We start from the raw sequence: 21,016 nt of genomic DNA on the forward strand, positions 1-21,016 counted from the left end.
ATCGACCAACCATCGACGATGGAAATTTATCGAAGACTGCTGATTGGACGCGCAGCGTGGTAGCTGTGCTAGCGAAAAGCCACAGATTGCTGGCACAACGGAAAAGCCGGCAATTCTGAGCCGGCCACTGACACGAGTATTGATTTTTCTTTTTTGTTAAAATTTTTTGTCACGTTGCGAAAGCAAAACGACAAGTTTTTTTTTTTTGTAATTTTTACGTAAATTCAGCCGCGCCTTGGCGAATTACTCAATTGTACGAGTTGCTTTTATTTGTGAGCCGATCGAACCGAGGTTAGAACTTCTCTCGGGAGTTATTTTATTTGTCAATCGACAAAGGTCGAGAACAAACGAACGTTTTGGTCCTTTTCCATCGACGGAATTTCCGAGACGCCATCGCCGAGAACCTCTGCCGCCGTCAGCCACGCCGTCACTTGCTGCTGGAGTCACATCTTCACCAAGAAGTCGATTGAACTGGGGTAAGTGCGGTCGCAGTTATTAATACACCTGGTTGACTTCACCGAGTCCGTACTTAACTCGAGGTCGGAGAGGTCGTACCTGTCCGATTTAGAATTATAATTAATTATTAAGTTTTGTTTTGATTTTTTTTTTTTTTCGATTATTGATGAAGTTTTGTGAAATTGCACACTTTTGAGACGCAATTTTTTTATTGACGTCAGCCAGGTATTCGGTGCCAAAACTTGTAGTCCGTGTAAGGAATGTTGTGTATATTGTCGATTTAGTATATCAAAATTTGAGAATGCAGGCCGAATCAAATTGGCGAATCAAGGGCCATCTACGAGCGTAGTTATTAATCATACCTCGAGCTTTGTCCCGCGTGTTGCCCGACGGGTAACCAGAGTTACCAATAGTTCATTTACCCGCCGCAATTGATAACTGATCGATTGATTGTGACATCAATAGTCAAACGACGACAAATCGATGCTATTGATAAATTCGACAGTAACATAAACCACGAACCAGTTAGAAATATTTTTTTTTATTTGTTAAAAATTTTTACAAGAAATTTTGTTACTTGTCTATTACGAAGAGACGCCAAGACGTTTATTTTTGTTAATTTTACTTTATTTAATTTTTGAAACGCTCAAAATTCGGTTGCCACGATAATTCGATAATTTTTTTTTGGTATTGTTAAATCCGGAAAATTTGTTGCTAGGAAGAAAATACGAAACAGTACATTTTTTTTTGTTGTTGATTTTTTTTTTTTTTTCTTTTTTTTATTTATTTAAAAAATTGTTATTACGAAAACGGGCTACGACCATAATATTTGTTTTTTCTTAAATTCGAAATTTGTTGTTACGAGACAACCAGCGAAACAATTATTTTTTTTGTTGTTAATTTTTTTGTATTTATCATTTGTTGTAAAGATCGTAAAGCGAGGTCACATATTTTCCTTACTTCGAAATTTTGATTGTCATTGAATAAACACGAACTCATTATTTATAATTTCGATCGTATTCAGATTTTTTTTTTGTTCATTGCACAGTCCCTGCGCATTACTGATTTCTTTGGTGGTCTCAATTTGTTTGTTATCCCCTTCGACAAAATATTCCGCATCGATTTTCCTCTTCGCTCCACGAACTCTAGAATCTCTTCGACGTTGACCTGCCGCCCGACGACGATCAATTGCTGAATCCGAACCGTGGAACGTCAAGTTCCTGGCGCCCAACAAGCGACGAACCAGGTAAGCCAACATTTAGGTGGAACTCCCCGGTGCTGTCGACGCCAGCCCGTGAAGAAAAACCCATTATATATATATATATATATATATATATATATATATATATATATATATATATATATATATATCAAAAATGCAAGTGAGTACTCAAATGAAAGGTCTCGATGAGTGTAATGTCGGGGTGAGCTTATATCTTTAAAAATGTCAATGGTTTACAAGATACAATGTCATTTCTTAACTATTGACATTTTTAAAGACATAAGCTCATTCCGATGTTACACTTATTAAGAGCTTTTATTTGATTACCCACGTGAATTTTTATATAAATAAATGTGATTTTTACTTGTATACAACCTTAGTGTGTTTTTACAAGGAGAGGGTGGGGATTATTTTTACTTCCACTTTTGTCTCTCATCTATTCTTACTATGTTTTATACATTAGTAACTACCATATTTATTTCCTTCTTTTCCCTCACCCTCTCGGTGAGGTAGATTTCTACCCCACCTTAATGCGTTCGAGGTAGCGGCTGTGGCCGACTTACAGGTACTGTACGCATTTGCCTGTGCCTGGCCATTTAAGCTTTAGCACAGTGACCAAGGAAAACCACAGAAAACCTGATCAGTATAGTTCAGCTACTAGAGCGACCCTCAGCGGTTGTTATTGAAATCAATTTTCTAACAACCGCTGGGGCTCGAACCCGCGCCTATCGGCACGATATCTGTACAGACTAACGCATTAGTCCGCACGGCTATCGTGGCCGACTAATTTTTTTTTTTTATATATTTTTCATATATACATATTTATATATGTATAACATATATAAATTTATGAAAAATTGATGTGGGTACTCAAATGAAAGGTCTCGAAGAGTATAATTCCGAGTGCGAGCTTATATCTGTAAAAATGTTAATAATTCACAAGATATAAGGTCATTTATTAATTATAAATCGAGAGAGTATTTTCTATTAATGATATTCTCTTAATGATATAGATGATAGGATTACAATTAATTTAATTATATGGAACCATCAAATGACGTTTCATTATTTTATCTTGTGAAAAAATATTAATAATTGATAATAATAAGACTTTTTTAGTAACCTAAATCTTGGATGATTGCTATTTTGATAATCATAGGCAATCATTCAAAGAAATCAATAACAGCTCTAATATTTGAAAATTTTTATCATACATGGATTTTAATGATTGTGTTATTATTTGTTTTAATATTTTAAAGGAAAAAATGTTCATCACTAAAATATGGATGCAAATAAAGAATTAAATTAAATAAATTTTTATTATTTTTTCTTTCAGAATTTTTAAAATCTGAGATGGTTACAGTTACCATCTTCGATTATAGCAGTTATAATTTTTAATAATTACAATTATTATTTCCGATAGTAATCGTTACCATTTTTAATAGTAACTAGTACAATTGTCAATGATAACACCTATTATTTTAGGGCTAATTAATTTTATTACCATTCCAGATAGTAGGAGTTAATATTTTCGTGTAGTAAATACTATTATTAATTTTTCTCCGGGTAGGTGTTCTACCGTTTAGCACAATAAAATTGTTTTTACGCGTAAAGTCAGCTAACTTACGACCTCTAGAGTTGATGACAGTGTCTAGTGCGCTTCTTTCATGCGTGAGAGAAGTCTCCAAAGATAGTTCAGCAGGAAATGTGTGAAGATTCCCAAGTGGCGCATTGAAGTTGTAATATTGCCTAAAATTAAAATCGGAAGATGACCATGAGTATTAGTTATGTCGTCCAGGGTGAGTTAACGAAGCTCTAAAGTTGTTACAATATTTCTAGAAGATCGGAGATATATACAGGCAATAATGCCCTCAAAATCATTTGTTATCACATTCGTGAATATCAAGCTATCGGAGACTTCCAGGATCCTGACTTGAAGTTCTTTTTTCAGAATGATGGCCAGGTCTTCACTGGCTCGCTCTGAACTTTTTTCCTTTAATTCACTGGCATATATTGCATGGTAATCATCCCATCCGTGTGACAGTTTAATTGGAGTAGTTGACCAGGTTTCGCAGATGCAGTAGATATCCGCGTCAGGACGAGATATGGTTAAAAAGATTGTCTATGCTGCTGGAGTTCCACGAGATCATTTTTAGTTTTTTGTAGTTAGAAAATTTTTAGCTAGATGATCATGTGTTATTTCTCTGTTCAGTGTCTTCGCTGGTTTTAATGTTTTCTCATGCATGTCCCATTGGAACTACTTATCTCCAATTTTGAGCTTTGTACCTTTTAGTGCTGTATGGACGCTTCGTTTATTTTTCTCAGCCGCAATTCTTTTCAAGTTAGCTCTCAGTTCTAATTCAAGACTTGTAAGATCGTTCATTATGGAAATTTTGCTATTTTTTAAGACTACAGCTTTTAATGACATTATTGTCTTTGACCATTTAGGAACTTAGTTTGATACGTATTAATTTTCCAGGCTTATCGACTAGGAGGATGTTATTTTTATATCCATCCCCGTTGAATTTGACTCGGAGAAAATTTTGAGTTTGTTTTCGGATATTTGTTGGCTTCCAATCGTGATTGCTGATGATGATGTTTAAACGTTTCGCTTCTTATTCATGAGTATGGATTCATTGGTCCATTTTTTTATTCTCAATTCGGCAGTTTATACATATTCATTTAGAATGGAGCTGGTCACAATTCCAAAGCTCATGTTCTTTTGAGCTTCCATGGCCATCTTTAAAGATTTAATATCAGACTCTAGTTCATCTTGTTTACTCTTAAGTCCTTGCCACTTATCCTCCCATGCCCATTCGATATTTTTCAGCTTTTCTCTAATAGCCATAATAGATTTTTTGTTGTTATTTCGTGCATTGAATATATCAGTTTTGAGTTTAGTAACATTGGATGCCGATTTTTCTTTCATCAATTTAATCTGCTCAGTTAGAGCTTCCTATGCAGAATCGGATACAGTATTCATCATGTCTGAGTTATTGTGCTGTGATGAAGAGGAGCTGTTGGAGTTATCAGATTTTTGGAAGGGAATAAAAAGATTCCTCAACTTCCCTCCAAGAGGAGTCAAGGTCCCTTTCAACGTTCCGCTTCCTTTTTAAAAATTCCCTAATATCGTACTCTGATCCCGTTCTGTCTCTGAAGAACGTGAGAGCTTTGGGTTTTCTACCTGGCTTGCTTTTTTCCGCGGGTGGATTATTAAATTCACGCTCCGAATGTGTGGTTTTAATTGCTTCAGTAATTGTAATTCTCGGTGGGTTATTAGCTATAATATTTTTCACCTCTTAAGTAAAGGTGAAATTACTGTGGAATTTAATAATATTTTTTCTATATATTTAAATTTAAGTTAAATTTAAATATATAGAATAATTATAATTTTTAATAGTTATTAGATATAAATAATTTTATATATAATTATTAATGTAATGACAAAATAATTTTTAATAATTATACTATATTTTAATTATAATGTATATTAATAAATATACATTATATTTAAAATTATTTAATTATTTAGTCATAATTTAATTTAGCCATATATAATAGCTAAATTTGACATTAAAGACAAATTTGGGAATTAGGGAAATAAAGGATAAGGGGGAAGGGGAGGACCTTTACTCGGTAGGAATTTCTCGGTAACTGAAAAAAGTAATTCGGACAGCCCAGACCGGGACTCTTAATCTAAAGTATTGCTAATCATTCTAACCTCAGAGCGTACTAATATTTAGATATAACTATATTATGTTCCACAGCACAACTTAGATATTTGGGTCGGACTTACCGAACTAATTGCATAATATACTATTTTTGCACTATTTTTGATGGTCAAATATCACTAAAAAATTGTTTTCATCGCTTAAGCCACTATGATTAACTACAAAAAATATTTTTTTGGTTTTAAATCAAAGTTTATTCATTCAGAAATGTGTTTAAGATTTTAGATTAAAATTTCAAAAATTTTCGGAGTTATAGTCGCTTTAGTCAGAGCAGGTAGACTGACCGTCTTTATTTTATTTGAAAAAGTTCATTATTCGTGCTTGATGTTTTACCAAATAATAATAATAATTATAAATTTTATTGCTTCTGAGGTGCATTGCTCATAACAATGGTTGATACAATGTTAAATGTACATTAAGTTTTTGTACATGAGCTTACATAAAATGTTTTTTTTGACATTCATTATTGTATAAAGTTCATTTTATTTAATCTGTATAATTTCTATATGAACTCATCTTTTACTAAATAATAGTCATCACAATTATATTACATCGATTGTGAGTAGTTTGACAAAAAAATATAACCGTTCTTTTTTTTTTTTATTTCAGATGAGCATCCCGCCGCGATGTATCATGGAAATGGTAATAATGTGTACAGCAAGATCGAATCAATGTATTTAATATTTGTTATTTCAGCTAACATAATATTAATGTAAGCCTTATCACTTATGATATAAATAAAACATTCATAATAAGTAAATTTTACTACATTATGCGAAAAATCAGGGGATCAGAAGAGAAATTTGAAGGTGATTTTCGACAAGCTGTTTCTTAATGATAATAAATTGATGAAGAGTACGGAAAACATTTTTTATCTAAATTGAGCACTTAATTAGGATGATAATAATAATTAAACTTAGGATCACTATAATTTTTTCTGTTAAACTAAGTTACTTTGAACAAACCCGTGGAAAATCGACTTCTTAACAATCTTTTTTTTCTATTGAAATCAGGATCGTCAACATTTGAAATATTCATATTAGTTAGATTAACCACAAGATTACTATTATTTAATTTTTATTAGTCTAACAAATTTAAACTAGGAACATTTAATTATTTTTATTTTCCTCAGTTGAAAACTAGCTCTTGTTGATAGCTAAGAAGGGTCTGTTTTTAATTATAAATCATGTTTATAAAATGAAATATTTATGAATGACATATGATGAGATTGAATTTGTGTTCTCTACTATACTCTATGAGCTGTAGATTTTTATTATTGTATGAAAAGTTAATGGGTAACTTCATTATACATTTTCAATCAAATAACTAAAATATAATTGATAAGTGATCTTTTTGATTAATTTAAATAACAATTATGCTTCTCAACAAAATTTTTTTAACTATTTTACAATTTGGAACAAACTTTTTAAAAATTTACTTCAATTCTGAGGGTGATAATTTTGTTACATGAGTCATTCTATATCAAGTTGACCACCGTTTAGAATCGACCCCTTTTGATTTAGATAAAATATAGTGAGAAGAAGTGAGAAGTCGTTAATTACAGAACGAAGCTTGACCGAACGAATAATAATGAAAAAATTGGCTTTAGTTATGCAAAATTTAAAATTTTTCTACTTCTCTAGTTTTTCAAATTTATGTTTTTACACTTTAAAATTTTTGCTTAGATTGATTTTGATGTAAAGAATTAACTATTAGTACGTAATAAATTGCGTTGAACGCCAGTTTGTCTAGATCAGTTGATGCGTTAGTGAGATATTCAGTTTTAAAAACTTACGAAAAAAATATCGTGGTTTTTCAATATGATTTTTTAATTCTTCATCAGATCGAATTTTTTTTTAAGAATTGTCATAATTCTCTCTTATCCACGCTCAATACTGCCAAGCACATCAAAATCAGTTGATTTATCTGAAAGTTATTGCATTTCATAAAAATTCAAAAAAGGTATTTTACTCAATACAAACTAGACTTAGGAACCCGAAGAGTTCAAATGCATATAACAGATCTAACTTGGAACTTGAGGGAGATCAAAATATCTGAGAAATTCTATTTTTGAAGTCGAAGAACTCAAAAACGTCGTCATAGATAGAATTTTAGAATACATTTGAAATTAGCAGGAAGTTATAAGCATGGCTAATAGGGTTAACCGTTTCACTAATTTTTTAACTTCCTGCTAAGAAAATTTAAAATTTTCAAAAATCGGGAAGTTATTGGTTTCCCCCCGTTTTATGAAGATCGAGTTTTCGTCAGATCTCATGAAAACTCGATTTTTGAAAAATGGGCTAAAACCAATAACTTCCCGATATTCCCTAACTGAAGGTAAAATTTTGAATTTTGCATAACTTTTGAAAAAAAATTTTAATTTTTTTCCTTTAGTAGAACTTTGTTTTGGGATTAATGACAACTTTTCACCAAATTTTATGAAAATTAGATACATCTCAATGAATTTGTTCAGATCGATGTTTAAAATTTTTGCAAATTTTCCCTAAATACAAAGCAAATGCTAAACAGTTTAAAATCAAGTATGTATGGGCCTACAGAGAAAATGTCTATGCTAAATTAGATGATGACTCGCTAAAAATACTTTTACGCACTGAAGAAGATCTGAGTAAACTCTGTTAGCAGTTATCAAACCAACTAAATGGTAACATTACATGAATGAATACTGTTAGCCTAAACATAGATTTAGCGTAGATAGCTCAGTTTGAAACGTTAGTCAATGATTTGAAGCTCTACATTATCACTGCTGTAGAAACATGACTAGATCCTGAAATTCATACTTCTCTCAAAGAATATTCGATTCTGCTCTGTGATCGTTGGCTTGTAAACATGAGTGGCTAATACATTAGAGATGGTGGTATTGCCTGTTTCATCCATAACTCTTCAAAGTCAAAACTACTGTACTCCTCTGAAGCTCAAGATATAAATTATCCAGAATTCATGGTAATTAATGTTACTCTTCCGTCTGAGTCTCAGAAATTGCTCTTATTTATTCTAGTTCAAATTATTAGCTCTTATTATCTAAATCTTATTTATACTGCAGAAGGCCTCAGGGTCCCTTTCTCGACAATTTCTTCGTAGAATTTGACAAGTATTACCCGCTTTATAAAATTATTCTTATCATGGATGATTTAAATTGTCATCTCTTAAAATCTGACTGCTTGGCTTATTGTCTCATGTCCTTCATTGCTAAATCTGGACTTCACTGTATACCTTTTGGTCCTACATTTTACATAACTTCTGTTGATTTCTGGTTGGATGTGATCATTATCGATATCAGTGATAAACTATGAAACTTTTCGAAGTCTCCAGCTCCTTTTAAAAGTGGACATAACTATTTATTCTGCAACTATATACTTGAATCAACTGTAAAACTTGATGAAACCGTCAAAAACTATAATTTTAGATGTTGCGACCACACGAGCCTGTTGATGGATTTCAATCAAAAGCTGGTCTGTTCCAACGTCATTAAAGAAGACTGCGACCCAAATTACCTAGTCTCACACCTTATCAACTCAATTACGTCTTCTCTAGATAAATTTGCATCAATTACAGTAAGAAAGTTAAGTCGTCCTTGCAGTCCATGGTTAACAAATCAGCTAAAAAGCTATTTTCGACAGTGTGATGTTCTATACAAACATGTTCGCCGTGAAGGTGATAGAAATACACTCATCTTGTATAAGAACAAAAGAAAGGAGCTAAAAATTGAACTAAATTCTACTAGAAAATGCCTAATTCAAGTAAATTCTTAAGGACTTATCTCACCAATCGAATATTTGGTCTAAACTAAAATAGGTTGGGATCATCAAACCAAAGAAATCAACGCTATTGGATCACTTCAATGCAAATGATCTAAATTAGTTTTATGCTAATATCTTAGAAAAATGCCGTTTGACCTCACCCGAAATGGAAGGTAGACTTCATTTGATATGAAATTCTCTTTATTTTCGCTATTATAATTTGTTTGAAACCAAGTTTTTAAATTAATTACAGTATATGTTACTGCCACGATCATCCCGATCATTGACTATTGCTCAATAGTCCTGATATATTCATCAAGAAAACTGGATTATAAACTACAATGCTCAATAAATAGGGTAAATGTGGGTATTACTGCGGTTTTTTACATCGGTCTAACGTTGAAAACGTTCTTATTGTAATCATTGCAAGAATCAAATAATTTTTTTTTTCTTAATCGAAGTTTAACTAATTTTGAATATAAAAAAGAATCAACAATGCAATAAATTGATTTATTATTTAAATAATAAGCGTTTTAAAAGAGAGTGCAAATGCATGTATTACTGCGGGCCTCAAAGCAGCTTGCCCCTATTACTGCGTATCAATTACTGCGAATGACCCGATTACTGCGTGCCTATTACTGCGGTTAGTTCAACAAGGTCAAGAGTTAAGAATTTGATAAGAAACTGAATGAAAAATGTTTTTTAGAAACAATTACAAGTTTATTAAAATAAGTCAAAATTATATTCACTTAAAAAAAATCAATATTATACGTAAACACAGCGCATTTTAATTTTAATAATAAAATTGACCAGCGTAGTTTTATAGCTACGATAAAATATTTTCTATTTATGCTATTTTATTTTATTCTATCTTATTGATTATTTTTATTTTTTTGTAATTTAATTTTTTCGGCTTGAAGCCCAGCAATTTGTTTTTTTATTTGCGCTGCTTTTAATTTTTTAAATAATTTTTCTTCTATTAATTTTTATTTCTCCTCTGTTTCTTTGATTTTCTTCTGCTGTTTTTCAAATTTTTCTTTTTCTTTTTCTAATCTGATTTTCTCTTTATTTAATTTTTCTTCTTCTTTTCTAACACGTTCTTTTTCTTTTTCTTTCTTTTTATTTTCTTGCTGCTCAATTTTAATTTTTTTCTTTAAAATTATTTCTTCAGTCTTCAAACGTTTAATACTTTCTTTACTTTCTGCAATATACTGTCACTGTGAACTTGATAAAACAGATGGAACAGGAGTTGAGTTTTTTTTTCATTTCTTATTTTTATTTGAAAAATCAGCTTTAGGCCAATGTAATAGCTTTTTAAAAGGATCAGAAAATGTTTCTATTAATGAATCAATATTTGTAATGATTTCTAAAGGAAGGTTATTTTGTAATTGCTCTGGAGTCTTTACTAAAGGAGATTGAATATCAGTAGTATCGATGGAAAGTTGTTCTGGCAACAATTCAGAAGTTAATTTAGACACTTGAACAGTTGTTTCAGATGGTACTTAAGTCATTTTTATTTCTTGCTGGAGAAGATTTGAAGAGATTCAAGATTAGAATTAGTAGCTCGAATTTGATGTTTGATTTTCAAATTTGAAGTTCAAGATGTTGTTGGTACGTGTGCTCGAAATGAATCAGTAGTGACTGTTGCTGTTTGAGAGAAAGATTGTAAAGTGGAATCTGTAGCTTGAATATTTAGATTTGAAGCAACAGAAGCAGATGGAAGTTGTAATTGATGAGACGTTGCGATGATTGTAGTTAAATTAGATAGAGACTTAGAAGTTTCTTTCATACCAGCAATTAATTCTCCATTCAAATCGAACATCAATTCCACCACATTATTTTCTACTAAATTCGAACGCCACTCAATATTTTCTGTTATATTTTAGAAATATATAAAAAAATAAAAATGATATTATTAAAGAAAAAAGAATAGCAATTATAAGAACAATCATTTTATTAAAAAAAAAAATCAATAAGATCCGTAATTTCTTAAGTGTAAATTTATAGATTTATAAATAAGTAATATGTAAATGCCTAATTGATTTTAAAAAAATTTAGTAAAAGTAGGGTACATATAAATTTGTAATCATTAATGGTATCTAAAAAATTTTGTTAATTAATTTGAGTTAGTATAACTGATGATTTCATTAAAAATAATAAGAAAAAATAAAACAATAATAATCCACTTTTTACTTGTATATATATTGGGCATACTTTTTTAAGGCCGAGTAGATGGCAGCCGTCGCTCAGCGACTGTGCTGCTGTCTTTTATGGGTACACTGTACTTATTGGACCCCAGCGCATCCATCTCACTACATTATTATCACACATATTATCAACGTCCTCCATTTATTATTATCACACATATTATCAAAGTCTTTTCTTATAATCACATATCTGTTCATCACACTTTAAAATTCTTGCACATATCTTTATTATTCTCCATGCGGCTGTGGACCGATTTGTGCTTTCTGTACTGCATTTACCCTATTCCTCACCCCTTTCGATCGGTTGTTAGAATAGTGGCGATGGGGAAACCACAGAGAAAACCCATGCCAGTATAGTTCGGTTACTGGAGCGACCCCCGACGGTTGGTGTTGGAACTATTCGAACAATCGTCGGGGCTCGAACCCTCGCCTCATGACATGATGTGCGAACGAACTAACGCGATAATGACAGTCCGCTCGGCCATCATGCCGCTTTGAAAAAATAAAATAATTAAATTAATTAATTAAAATAATTAAAGTAAGATTGTGTTCTGATGGATCTGCCTCTAGGTCATCCACAATCGATACCAGCATAATTTCAGAGAGTGACTGTTTCGGTTCCCTATGAAGAAAATTTTTGTCTAATTATATATGATTATATATAATTATGTAGATAGTTATACATAATTATATATAACCATACATGATTATACATAGGATTATATACATTTATATAGAGGGTGTCTCTGAAGTGGCGGGAGTAATTGTTGGGGTCGATAGAGAAAAAAATATTGAATCGAAAGTTCCTGAGCCAAAAATTTTTTTGGGCCATAGAATTTGAGTTATGAATTAAAAACGATAGCCAATCAGAAGCGCGCTATTCGAGAAATGAAAATGAGCGGGGAAGTAGAGGAGACGCGAGAGTGAGATGCTGCAATAGCAGCTTACTCGCTCACACAAAGCCGAGCATGAGAGGGGATTGTGACGCTATGAGCCGAGTACGTAAGTGTGAATGAGTGGATGTATGAGGTCGCAAGCGGACGGCTTAATGTATGAGTGTGTGTCCGTGTATCGCAGCATTATTGGAGGCGTTGTAACGCTGAATTAAAGCTAACCGGGTACTCTAAGACAGAGGAAAAATTTTAATTTTTATTTTTATTCGAAAAAATTTAATAAAAAAATAAAAAGGCCCAAGATTTAACCAGACCCACAGAAACGGAGAGTAAATTTTTAATTCTCATTTATTTTGCTGGGGATTATTTTCAAATACAAAAAAAAAAAAAAGGCTAAGATTCAACTGGAATCCAAAAAGAGATGGATGAAAAAATTTTATTTTTTATTTTTAATCAGCAAAATTATTTTTCTTTTAAAAAAGAGCCCAATCTCGACTGGAGCAAGAAAAAATGATTGAAAAATTTTATTATTAATTTTCAATCAACAAAATTATTATAAAAAAATAAATGGGCCCAAGTCTCAACCGGACCCAAACAAACGGATAAAAATTTTTATTACTTACTTAATTTGCTGGAAATTATCTTTAAAAACGAAAAAATGCCCAAGACTCGATCGGACCCAAAAAAATAATTAAAAGAATTTTTTCCTTATTTTCAATCACCAAAATCATGTTTCTTCAAAAAAGGCCCAATCTCAACCGGACTAGAAGAAACTGATTGAAAAATTTTATTTTTATTATTAATCGAGAAAATTATTTTGAAAAAAAAATAGAGCCCAGAATCAACCGGACAAACAATGGACTTGAGTTCAATTTTTTCTTAATTTATAATTTGACATTCTACCTGTTAATTCACCGATAGATAATTCTAATAAAAATATCAAAATTATTCGGACTTGAGTTCAATTTTTTCTTAATTTATAATTTGACACTCTACCTGTTAATTCACTGATAGATAATTCTAATAAAAATATCAAAATTATTCGGACTTGAGTTCAATTTTTTTCTTAATTTATAATTTGACATTCTACCTGTTAATTCACTGATAGATAATTCTATTAAAAATATCAAAATTATTCGGACTTGAGTTCAATTTTTTTTTTTAATTTATCATTTGACATTTCGCTTGTTGATTAAGTGATTAATAATTTTAATAATAATATCAAAATTATCAGGACTCGAGAGCGATTTTTTTTTTTTCAATTCCTTATTTGACATTTTACCTGTCAATTAATTAAAAAATAATTTTAATTAAAATATCAAAATTATTGGGACTTGAGTTCAATGTTTGTTTTAATTTATTTTTGACATTTTACCTGACGATTAATTGAAAAATTATTTTACAGAATAATTCCCAGCAAAATAAATGAGAAATGAAAGTTTTCCATCCGTTTGGTTGGGTCCGGTTGAGTCTTGGGCAATTCCTTCTGTTTTCAAAAATTATTCCGAGCATAAGAAATAAGTAATAAAAATTTTCTATCTGTTCGTTTTGGTCCGGTTGAGTCTGGGGCCTATTTTCTTTTTTGAAATAATTTTGTCAATTAATAATTGATAATAAATTTTTTCAATCAGTTTTTTATCGTCTTGTCAAGATTAGGCTGATTTTTGTTCAATAAATTTTTGTTTGTTATTGAAAAGAGAAAATAAATTTTTTTGCATTCTTCTATTCTTGGCTCTGGTCGAGTCTTGGGCATTTTTTCGTTTTTAAAAATAATTCCTAGCAAAATGAATGGGAAATAAAAGTTTTCGATCCGTTTGTTTGGGTCCGATTGAGTCTGGGGCCTATTAATTTTTTTTTAAGAATAATGTTGTTAATTAATAATTGATAATAAAATTTTTCAATCAGTTATTCGAAGTCTGTTTGAGATTGGGCCTTTCTTTTCAAGGAAAATTAATCTTGGTGATCAAGTAAATAAAAAATTTCTATCCGTTTATTTGGGTCCTGCTGCGTCTTGGGTCTATTTTTTTTTCTTAATAATTTAGTTAATTAATATTTAGAAATAAAATTTTTCGATTTATCTTTTTCGGGTCCGGTCGAGTCTTGGGCAATTTTTTTGTTTCGAAAAATAATTCCCAACAAAAAAACAGGAATAAAAGTTTTCTTTCCGTTTGTTTGGGTCCAGTTAAGTCTGGGGCCTATTTTCTTTTTTAAAAAATTTTGTTGATTAAAAATTCATTATAAAACTTTTCAATTATTTTTTTCTTGCTCCAGTCGAGATCAGGCCCTTTTTCAAAGGAAAATAATTTTGCTGATTAAAAATAGAAAAACAAAGATTTTCAATTTATTTTATTTCGGGTCTGGTCGAGTCTAGGGCATTTTTATCGTTTTCAAAAATAATTTCCTGCAAAATAAATAAGTAATAAAAATTATTTATCCGTTTGTTTGGGTCCAGTTGAGTCTAGGGCCTCATTTGTTTTTTTAATTAGTTTTGATGATCAACAATAAAAAATAAAATTTTTGGATCATTTTTTCTGGGTCCGGTCGAAATTGAGCCTTTTATTATAAAAAAGTTAATTATGATGATTAAAAATGAATAGTAAAATTTTTTTATTCATCTCCCTTTCGGTCTGATGGAGTCTTGGGCATTTTTTCGTTTTTAAAGATAATTTCCAGCAAATTAAGTAAGTAATAAAAATTTTCTATCCGTTTGTTTAAGTCCGGTTAAGTCTGTGGCTTATTTTCTTTTTTAAATAATATTTGATTAATAATAAAAATAAAATTTTTTAATTAGTTTCTCTTAGTCTGTTTGAGATTGGGCCTTGTTTCGAAAAGAAATTAATTTGGCTGATTGAAAATGAAAACAAAATTTTTCAATTTTTTTTTTTTTTTGGGTCCGGTCGAGTCTTGGGCGATTTTCTTCGTTTTTAAAATAATTCCCATCAAAATAAATAAGTAATTAAAACTATCTATCTGTTTGTTTGGGTCCGGTTGAGTCTGCGGACTATTTTTTTTTAAAATAATTTTGTTGATTGAAAATTAATAATAAAAATTTTTTAATCATTTTTTTGCTCCAGTCGAGATTGGGCCTTTTTTAAAAGAAACAATTTTGCTGATTGAAAATAAGGAAAAATTTTTGTACTGTTATTTTTTGGATCCGATCGAGTCTTGGGCATTTTTTCGTTTTTAAAGATAATTTCCAGCAAATTAAGTAAGTAATAAAAATTTTTATCCGTTTGTTTGGGTCCGGTTGAGACTTGGGCCCATTTATTTTTTTATAATAATTTTGTTGATTGAAAATTAATAATAAAATTTTTCAATCATTTTTTCTTGCTCCAGTCGAGATTGGGCTCTTTTTTAAAGAAAAATAATTTTGCTGATTAAAAATAAAAATAAAATTTTTTCATCCATCTCTTTTTGGATTCCAGTTGAATCTTAGCCTTTTTTTTTTTTGTATTTGAAAATAATCCCCAGCAAAATAAATGAGAATTAAAAATTTACTCTCCGTTTCTGTGGGTCTGGTTAAATCTTGGGCCTTTTTATTTTTTTATTAAATTTTTTCGAATAAAAATAAAAATTAAAATTTTTCCTCTGTCTTAGAGTACCCGGTTAGCTTTAATTCAGCGTTACAACGCCTCCAATAATGCTGCGATACACGGACACACACTCATACATTAAGCCGTCCGCTTGCGACCTCATACATCCACTCATTCACACTTACGTACTCGGCTCATAGCGTCACAATCCCCTCTCATGCTCGGCTTTGTGTGAGCGAGTAAGCTGCTATTGCAGCATCTCACTCTCGCGTCTCCTCTACTTCCCCGCTCATTTTCATTTCTCGAATAGCGCGCTTCTGATTGGCTATCGTTTTTAATTCATAACTCAAATTCTATGGCCCAAAAAAATTTTTGGCTCAGGAACTTTCGATTCAATATTTTTTTCTCTATCGACCCCAACAATTACTCCCGCCACTTCAGAGACACCCTGTATAAGTCTATACATGATTAGATCTGATCATACCTGGCTGTTATAATCCCATATATAATCATATACATAAGTCTATATATAATTAGATATGATCATACATGGCTGTCATAACTCCATATATAATCACATAAGTCTATATATGATCAGATCTGATTATATATGAGTCTAAATATAATTAGATATGATCATACCTGGCTGTTATACTTATATACTTTATATACTTTATATACTTGTATACGTTATATACTTCATAGAATAATTGTCACAAAAGACAGCAGCACAGCAGTCGGGAACTTCAAGGCGCATGGAGATCACTAAAGTTAAGCAGCATTGAGTATGGTTAGTAGGTGGATGGGTGACTGGTGGTACCGGTGGTACAACCGTAAAATTATTTCATTTTTTTTTAATTTTTATTCATTATAGAGAATTGCGTATGACTGTATTAAGTACTATATCTATGAAATTAAGCAAAATAATTAATTAGAAGTAATAATACATAATTGAATATTGTTAAATATGATTATATATAGTAGGGTGATTCAAAAAAAAAGAATATTTTTTTTTTCGTTTGGTACTCTGAAAAATAGGTTCCTAGACACCTCTAAGAAAGCCTCTCCAAGCATGAGTTCTTAATTGTAACGGGATGGTCCTCCTTCTTACAGTTTTCTATTTTTTCTTATTATCAGATAGAAAAATTTATATCTCGCTTCCAACTACTTGAAAAAATATCTTGTTCCTTAGATTTTGTAGGAAATTGAATGCTCTACAAAAAAGGTCTCTTACGATTTTTTCGTAAACCCAACCGTTTAAAAGATATTAACGGTTAAAGTTTGATTATTTTTGGGAAAATTTTTTATTTCTTATGAATTTTATAACTCAATGAAAAAAATCATTATGAATGATGAAACTCATAGTTTTGTAGGAAATTTACTGCTCTATAAAAATGGTCTCTTATGATTTTTCGATCAAGTTGAGCGTTTACGAGATATTCATCGTCAAACATCAATGCATATCAATTTTTCTAGTTTTTGATCAATAATTCGAAAAATTTCAATTTATTCTGTGAGTTTCAAGGAAATTTAGACAAATTTGAGTTTTTATTATAAAAGCAACTCCTATAGATGTTTTCTGTTCAAAAATTCATTTGAAAGTTTTTATTCTAATAATATTTTTTTAATTTTATCTTTAATAATTTAAAATCTTAATCGCGTTGTCATTTATTATTATGAAATTTGTTCAGTGCGTATTTTTAAATTGTTTTTCACAAAATATACATAAAATTTTCGTTCGAGGGGATTTTTGTTTTGAATTCCATTTCTTCTTCTGTTTGTCTTCTGAAACTAACGCCATCTATGTTTTTACTCTCAACTATCTTCAGTATCTACCCATTTCATACCGTATTTTCAGTGTTCCTAAAACTGATCATCTTGAATACGTAATAAAATAATTCATTTTAAATAAGTCTTATAATCATCACATAAATTTATTTATCATCAATTAACCTACAATGAATAAAGAAATACGTTTTATCGGAATACCTCTACAAAGAATTTCGGAACGTAAGTTACCAAAAGTGAAAGAGGTTATGCGTGTGTTTTTCTACCAACTTAAAATTTTAAAGTATTCAATCAAACAAAGTGCTAAAAATTCAGTTGACCAAGTTATTGAACTGTGGAGAAAAAATCAGATTCCAACTAGTGGAGCTCCTAATGCAGTCAAAAATTTCTTCGCTATCACAGTCAATAGTTAAAATTACAAAAAAATTTCGATAAAAAGAATTCAGCGCAAAACCAAAAGGAAATGAAATTTCAGACTGATCTTGAACAATTATTCGACATTGTGAGCGAAAAATCCTTAAAAGTGCTTGATGATAATATTAGAAAGTTGTATTTGGATCAAAAATTCGGTACCCATAAAGAGATTCTTTCTAATAATGTACCTGTATCAAACTTAACCACAACTATGATGGGAATAGATGAGAGTAGTAAGTATCTGAGATATTTAATTATTATAAAGTCAGGTAGTAGTGTAACTTTTCATAGATGACTAGATGACATTTGACTAGACAATTTTTGGAGTCCTTTCTTAATTATTTGTCATCAAAATGAATAAATTCTATACATTTTCTTCGTTTAATTTATAAAACAGATCTTATTCCAGACTTAGATCAACCGTCTACCAGTCATGCGATTGTTCCAAGTGAAAAATCAGAGTCGTTCTCTACGTATACATTAAGTGGAGTTACAAATTTTGGATCTGATTCAGAGTATGAACCTCCAATTCCGACAAAACGAGCAAAACTTGATGTCTTAACTCCTGAAGTCATTTTTGGACTCGACCGAGCTAATGTCAGCAGTAGAAATGCGATGTTTATTATTGCTCCGGTTTTACTAGCAGTAGGTATTAAAATTGAAGATACAACGCTCAGTTATAGTTCAATTCAACGAGCTCGTATGCTTCAAAGAGAAGACATTGCTAAAGGACTTAATGACAACTTTAAGACACACGATAAATACGTTGTGCATTGGGACGGAAAAATGCTGAATGACCTTGTTGGATCAAAATCTGTGGAACGGCTACCAGTTATTTTAACTGCATTTGGTACCGAACAATTACTTGGGGTTCCAAAAATGAATTCTGGGACGGCAGACAATCAAACATCAGCCATTTTATCGACATTGAGTGAATGGGGTATTACTAATTATGTTAAGGCGATGTGTTTTGACACGACGGCAGTTAATACAGGTAACTTATCAATGATAATTTAATCTAAAAAATATTTAATTATTAACGTTCTAGTTTAATTTTTATTGCTTACTGAATTTCACTTTTGAAATTATTGAGAATTATTTACTCATTTGGATTTTAAATATAATCTACAATTTGTTGAAAATATTAAATTTAACGATAGTTATCTATTTTCTTTATACAGGAATTTATAACGGTACATGTAAGGCAATTGAAAAGACTTTGGGAAGAGAGTTAATGTGGTTACCATGTCGTCACCACATTTTTGAGATCATATTGAGAAGTGCATTTGAAGTATATTGGCCTGTGTCATCTGGGCCAAACGTACCAATGTTCGGAAGATTTAAAAAATCATGGGATGAAATAAATAAAACTAATTATAAATCTGGAATTGAAGATACTGTTGTTGCTGATATCATTTTGGATAAAAAAATGAAATATCTAGTTTAATTGCACAATCCTTACAGGTATGATTTAACTGCGATTTTAAGAAAAAAATTTTCTTGTTTCTGACAAATTTTTAATTGTTTTTGATAGTTACTACAACCCCGAGATGACTATAAAAATTGTTGGAATTGTCGTTGATTTTCCTTGGAGAAATGCCTCAAGAAGAAATTTTTTCAAACGTCCTGGTGCAATTCATCATGCTAGGTGGATGGCGAAGGCATTTACAGTTTAAAAATGTTTCTATTCAGAAATGAATTTAAACTTTCTAATAAAGAATTGGACGGTCTTCGGCAAATTTGTATATTTATAGTTACACTGTATTTAAAAGCTTGGTTTTCATCAACTTCTGCAACAACTGCTGCTAATCATGACTTGCAGTTTTTGAAAAATTTATTCGAGTACAAAAATATCAATTCATTGATTTCTTCAGCAACTTGTGAAAAAATGATTTTGCATTTATGGTATTTAAGTGATGAACTTGCCATTTTATCATTATTTGACGATACCGTTTCATTGGAAGTAAAAAAATATTGTTGGAGCTGTTAATACTCGTAACGGTACAGATTCTAAAGCTAAAAATTTATAATTGATAAAAACGATTTGAATTCATTAACGCAAAAAGTCTGAGTGACTTTGTTTCTAAAAAGTCTTTAAATCTCTTTAAAATCTTTGATTTACCATATGACTTCCTTGATAAAGATATTGAATCGTGGCCTACTAATGACAGTTACATTGAAAATAAAGAATACTTTAACCAATTGAAAGTTGTTAATGATTCAGCAGAACGAGCTGTTGCATTAGTTAGTGAGTATAATCAATGCTTGACAAAAAATGAAGAGCAATTCCAATACTTATTGCAAATTATCAAAGAACATCGAAAAAACTACCCAAACTACAATAGAGGAAATTATTTACAGTAAAAGTGTACCGTTATGTTGAAAATATTGAAAATTATATGGCAGTTGATAATTAAATAAATAAATTCTTCGATAAAAAAGTGAAACACATGTGAAACACACTAAATTGAATTATATATTTAAAAAAATGCACTAATTTTTTGTTTTAATGTAATCAAACATGTCCAAGACTAAAAACTAATTAAAAAATAGTTCATAACATATTTCTATTCATACAAACTCAAATTTGTCTAAATTTCCTTGAAACTCACAGAATAAATTGAAATTTTTCGAATTATTGATCAAAAACTAGAAAAATTGATATGCATTGATGTTTGACGATGAATATCTCGTAAACGCTCAACTTGATCGAAAAATCATAAGAGACCATTTTTATAGAGCAGTAAATTTCCTACAAAACTATGAGTTTCATCATTCATAATGATTTTTTTCATTGAGTTATAAAATTCATAAGAAATAAAAAATTTTCCCAAAAATAATCAAACTTTAACCGTTAATATCTTTTAAACGGTTGGGTTTACGAAAAAATCGTAAGAGACCTTTTTTGTAGAGCATTCAATTTCCTACAAAATCTAAGGAACAAGATATTTTTTCAAGTAGTTGGAAGCGAGATATAAATTTTTCTATCTGATAATAAGAAAAAATAGAAAACT

The 21,016-nt window shown here is 30.5% G+C and overlaps 2 protein-coding genes across 2 annotated transcripts in view; both read left to right on the forward strand.

The window, feature by feature from the left end:
• Positions 1-6,307, forward strand: part of LOC141537134 (uncharacterized) — an 87,097-nt gene extending 80,790 nt beyond the window's left edge. The window contains exon 4 of the mRNA XM_074257974.1: positions 6,019-6,307. Coding sequence (XP_074114075.1) covers positions 6,019-6,125 — 107 coding nt within the window. The 3' untranslated portion in view covers positions 6,126-6,307. The remainder of the gene's footprint in view (positions 1-6,018) is intronic.
• An 11,677-nt stretch (positions 6,308-17,984) lies between these two features.
• LOC141537079 (uncharacterized) lies at positions 17,985-19,449 on the forward strand. The gene is made up of 3 exons (XM_074257910.1): positions 17,985-18,235; positions 18,412-18,996; positions 19,184-19,449. The coding sequence occupies exons 1-3, from the start codon at positions 18,052-18,054 to the stop codon at positions 19,447-19,449; spliced, it is 1,035 nt and encodes a 344-aa protein (XP_074114011.1). The 5' UTR covers positions 17,985-18,051.
• Positions 19,450-21,016: the final 1,567 nt, after the last annotated feature.

Source organism: Cotesia typhae, unplaced genomic scaffold, assembly GCF_013202065.1.
Source record: "Cotesia typhae breed Kobodo isofemale line unplaced genomic scaffold, CoteBio_Ctyphae scaffold_58, whole genome shotgun sequence".
Lineage (NCBI taxonomy): Eukaryota > Metazoa > Arthropoda > Insecta > Hymenoptera > Braconidae > Cotesia > Cotesia typhae.

Coding starts and splice junctions, on each gene's coding strand:
- LOC141537079 (XM_074257910.1), top strand. CDS start 18,052: ATGAAATTTCAGACTGATCTTGAACAATTATTCGACATTGTGAGCGAA. Junction 18,236..18,411: donor GATGGGAATAGATGAGAGTA/GTAAGTATCTGA, acceptor ATCTTATTCCAG/ACTTAGATCAACCGTCTACC. Junction 18,997..19,183: donor CACGACGGCAGTTAATACAG/GTAACTTATCAA, acceptor TTCTTTATACAG/GAATTTATAACGGTACATGT.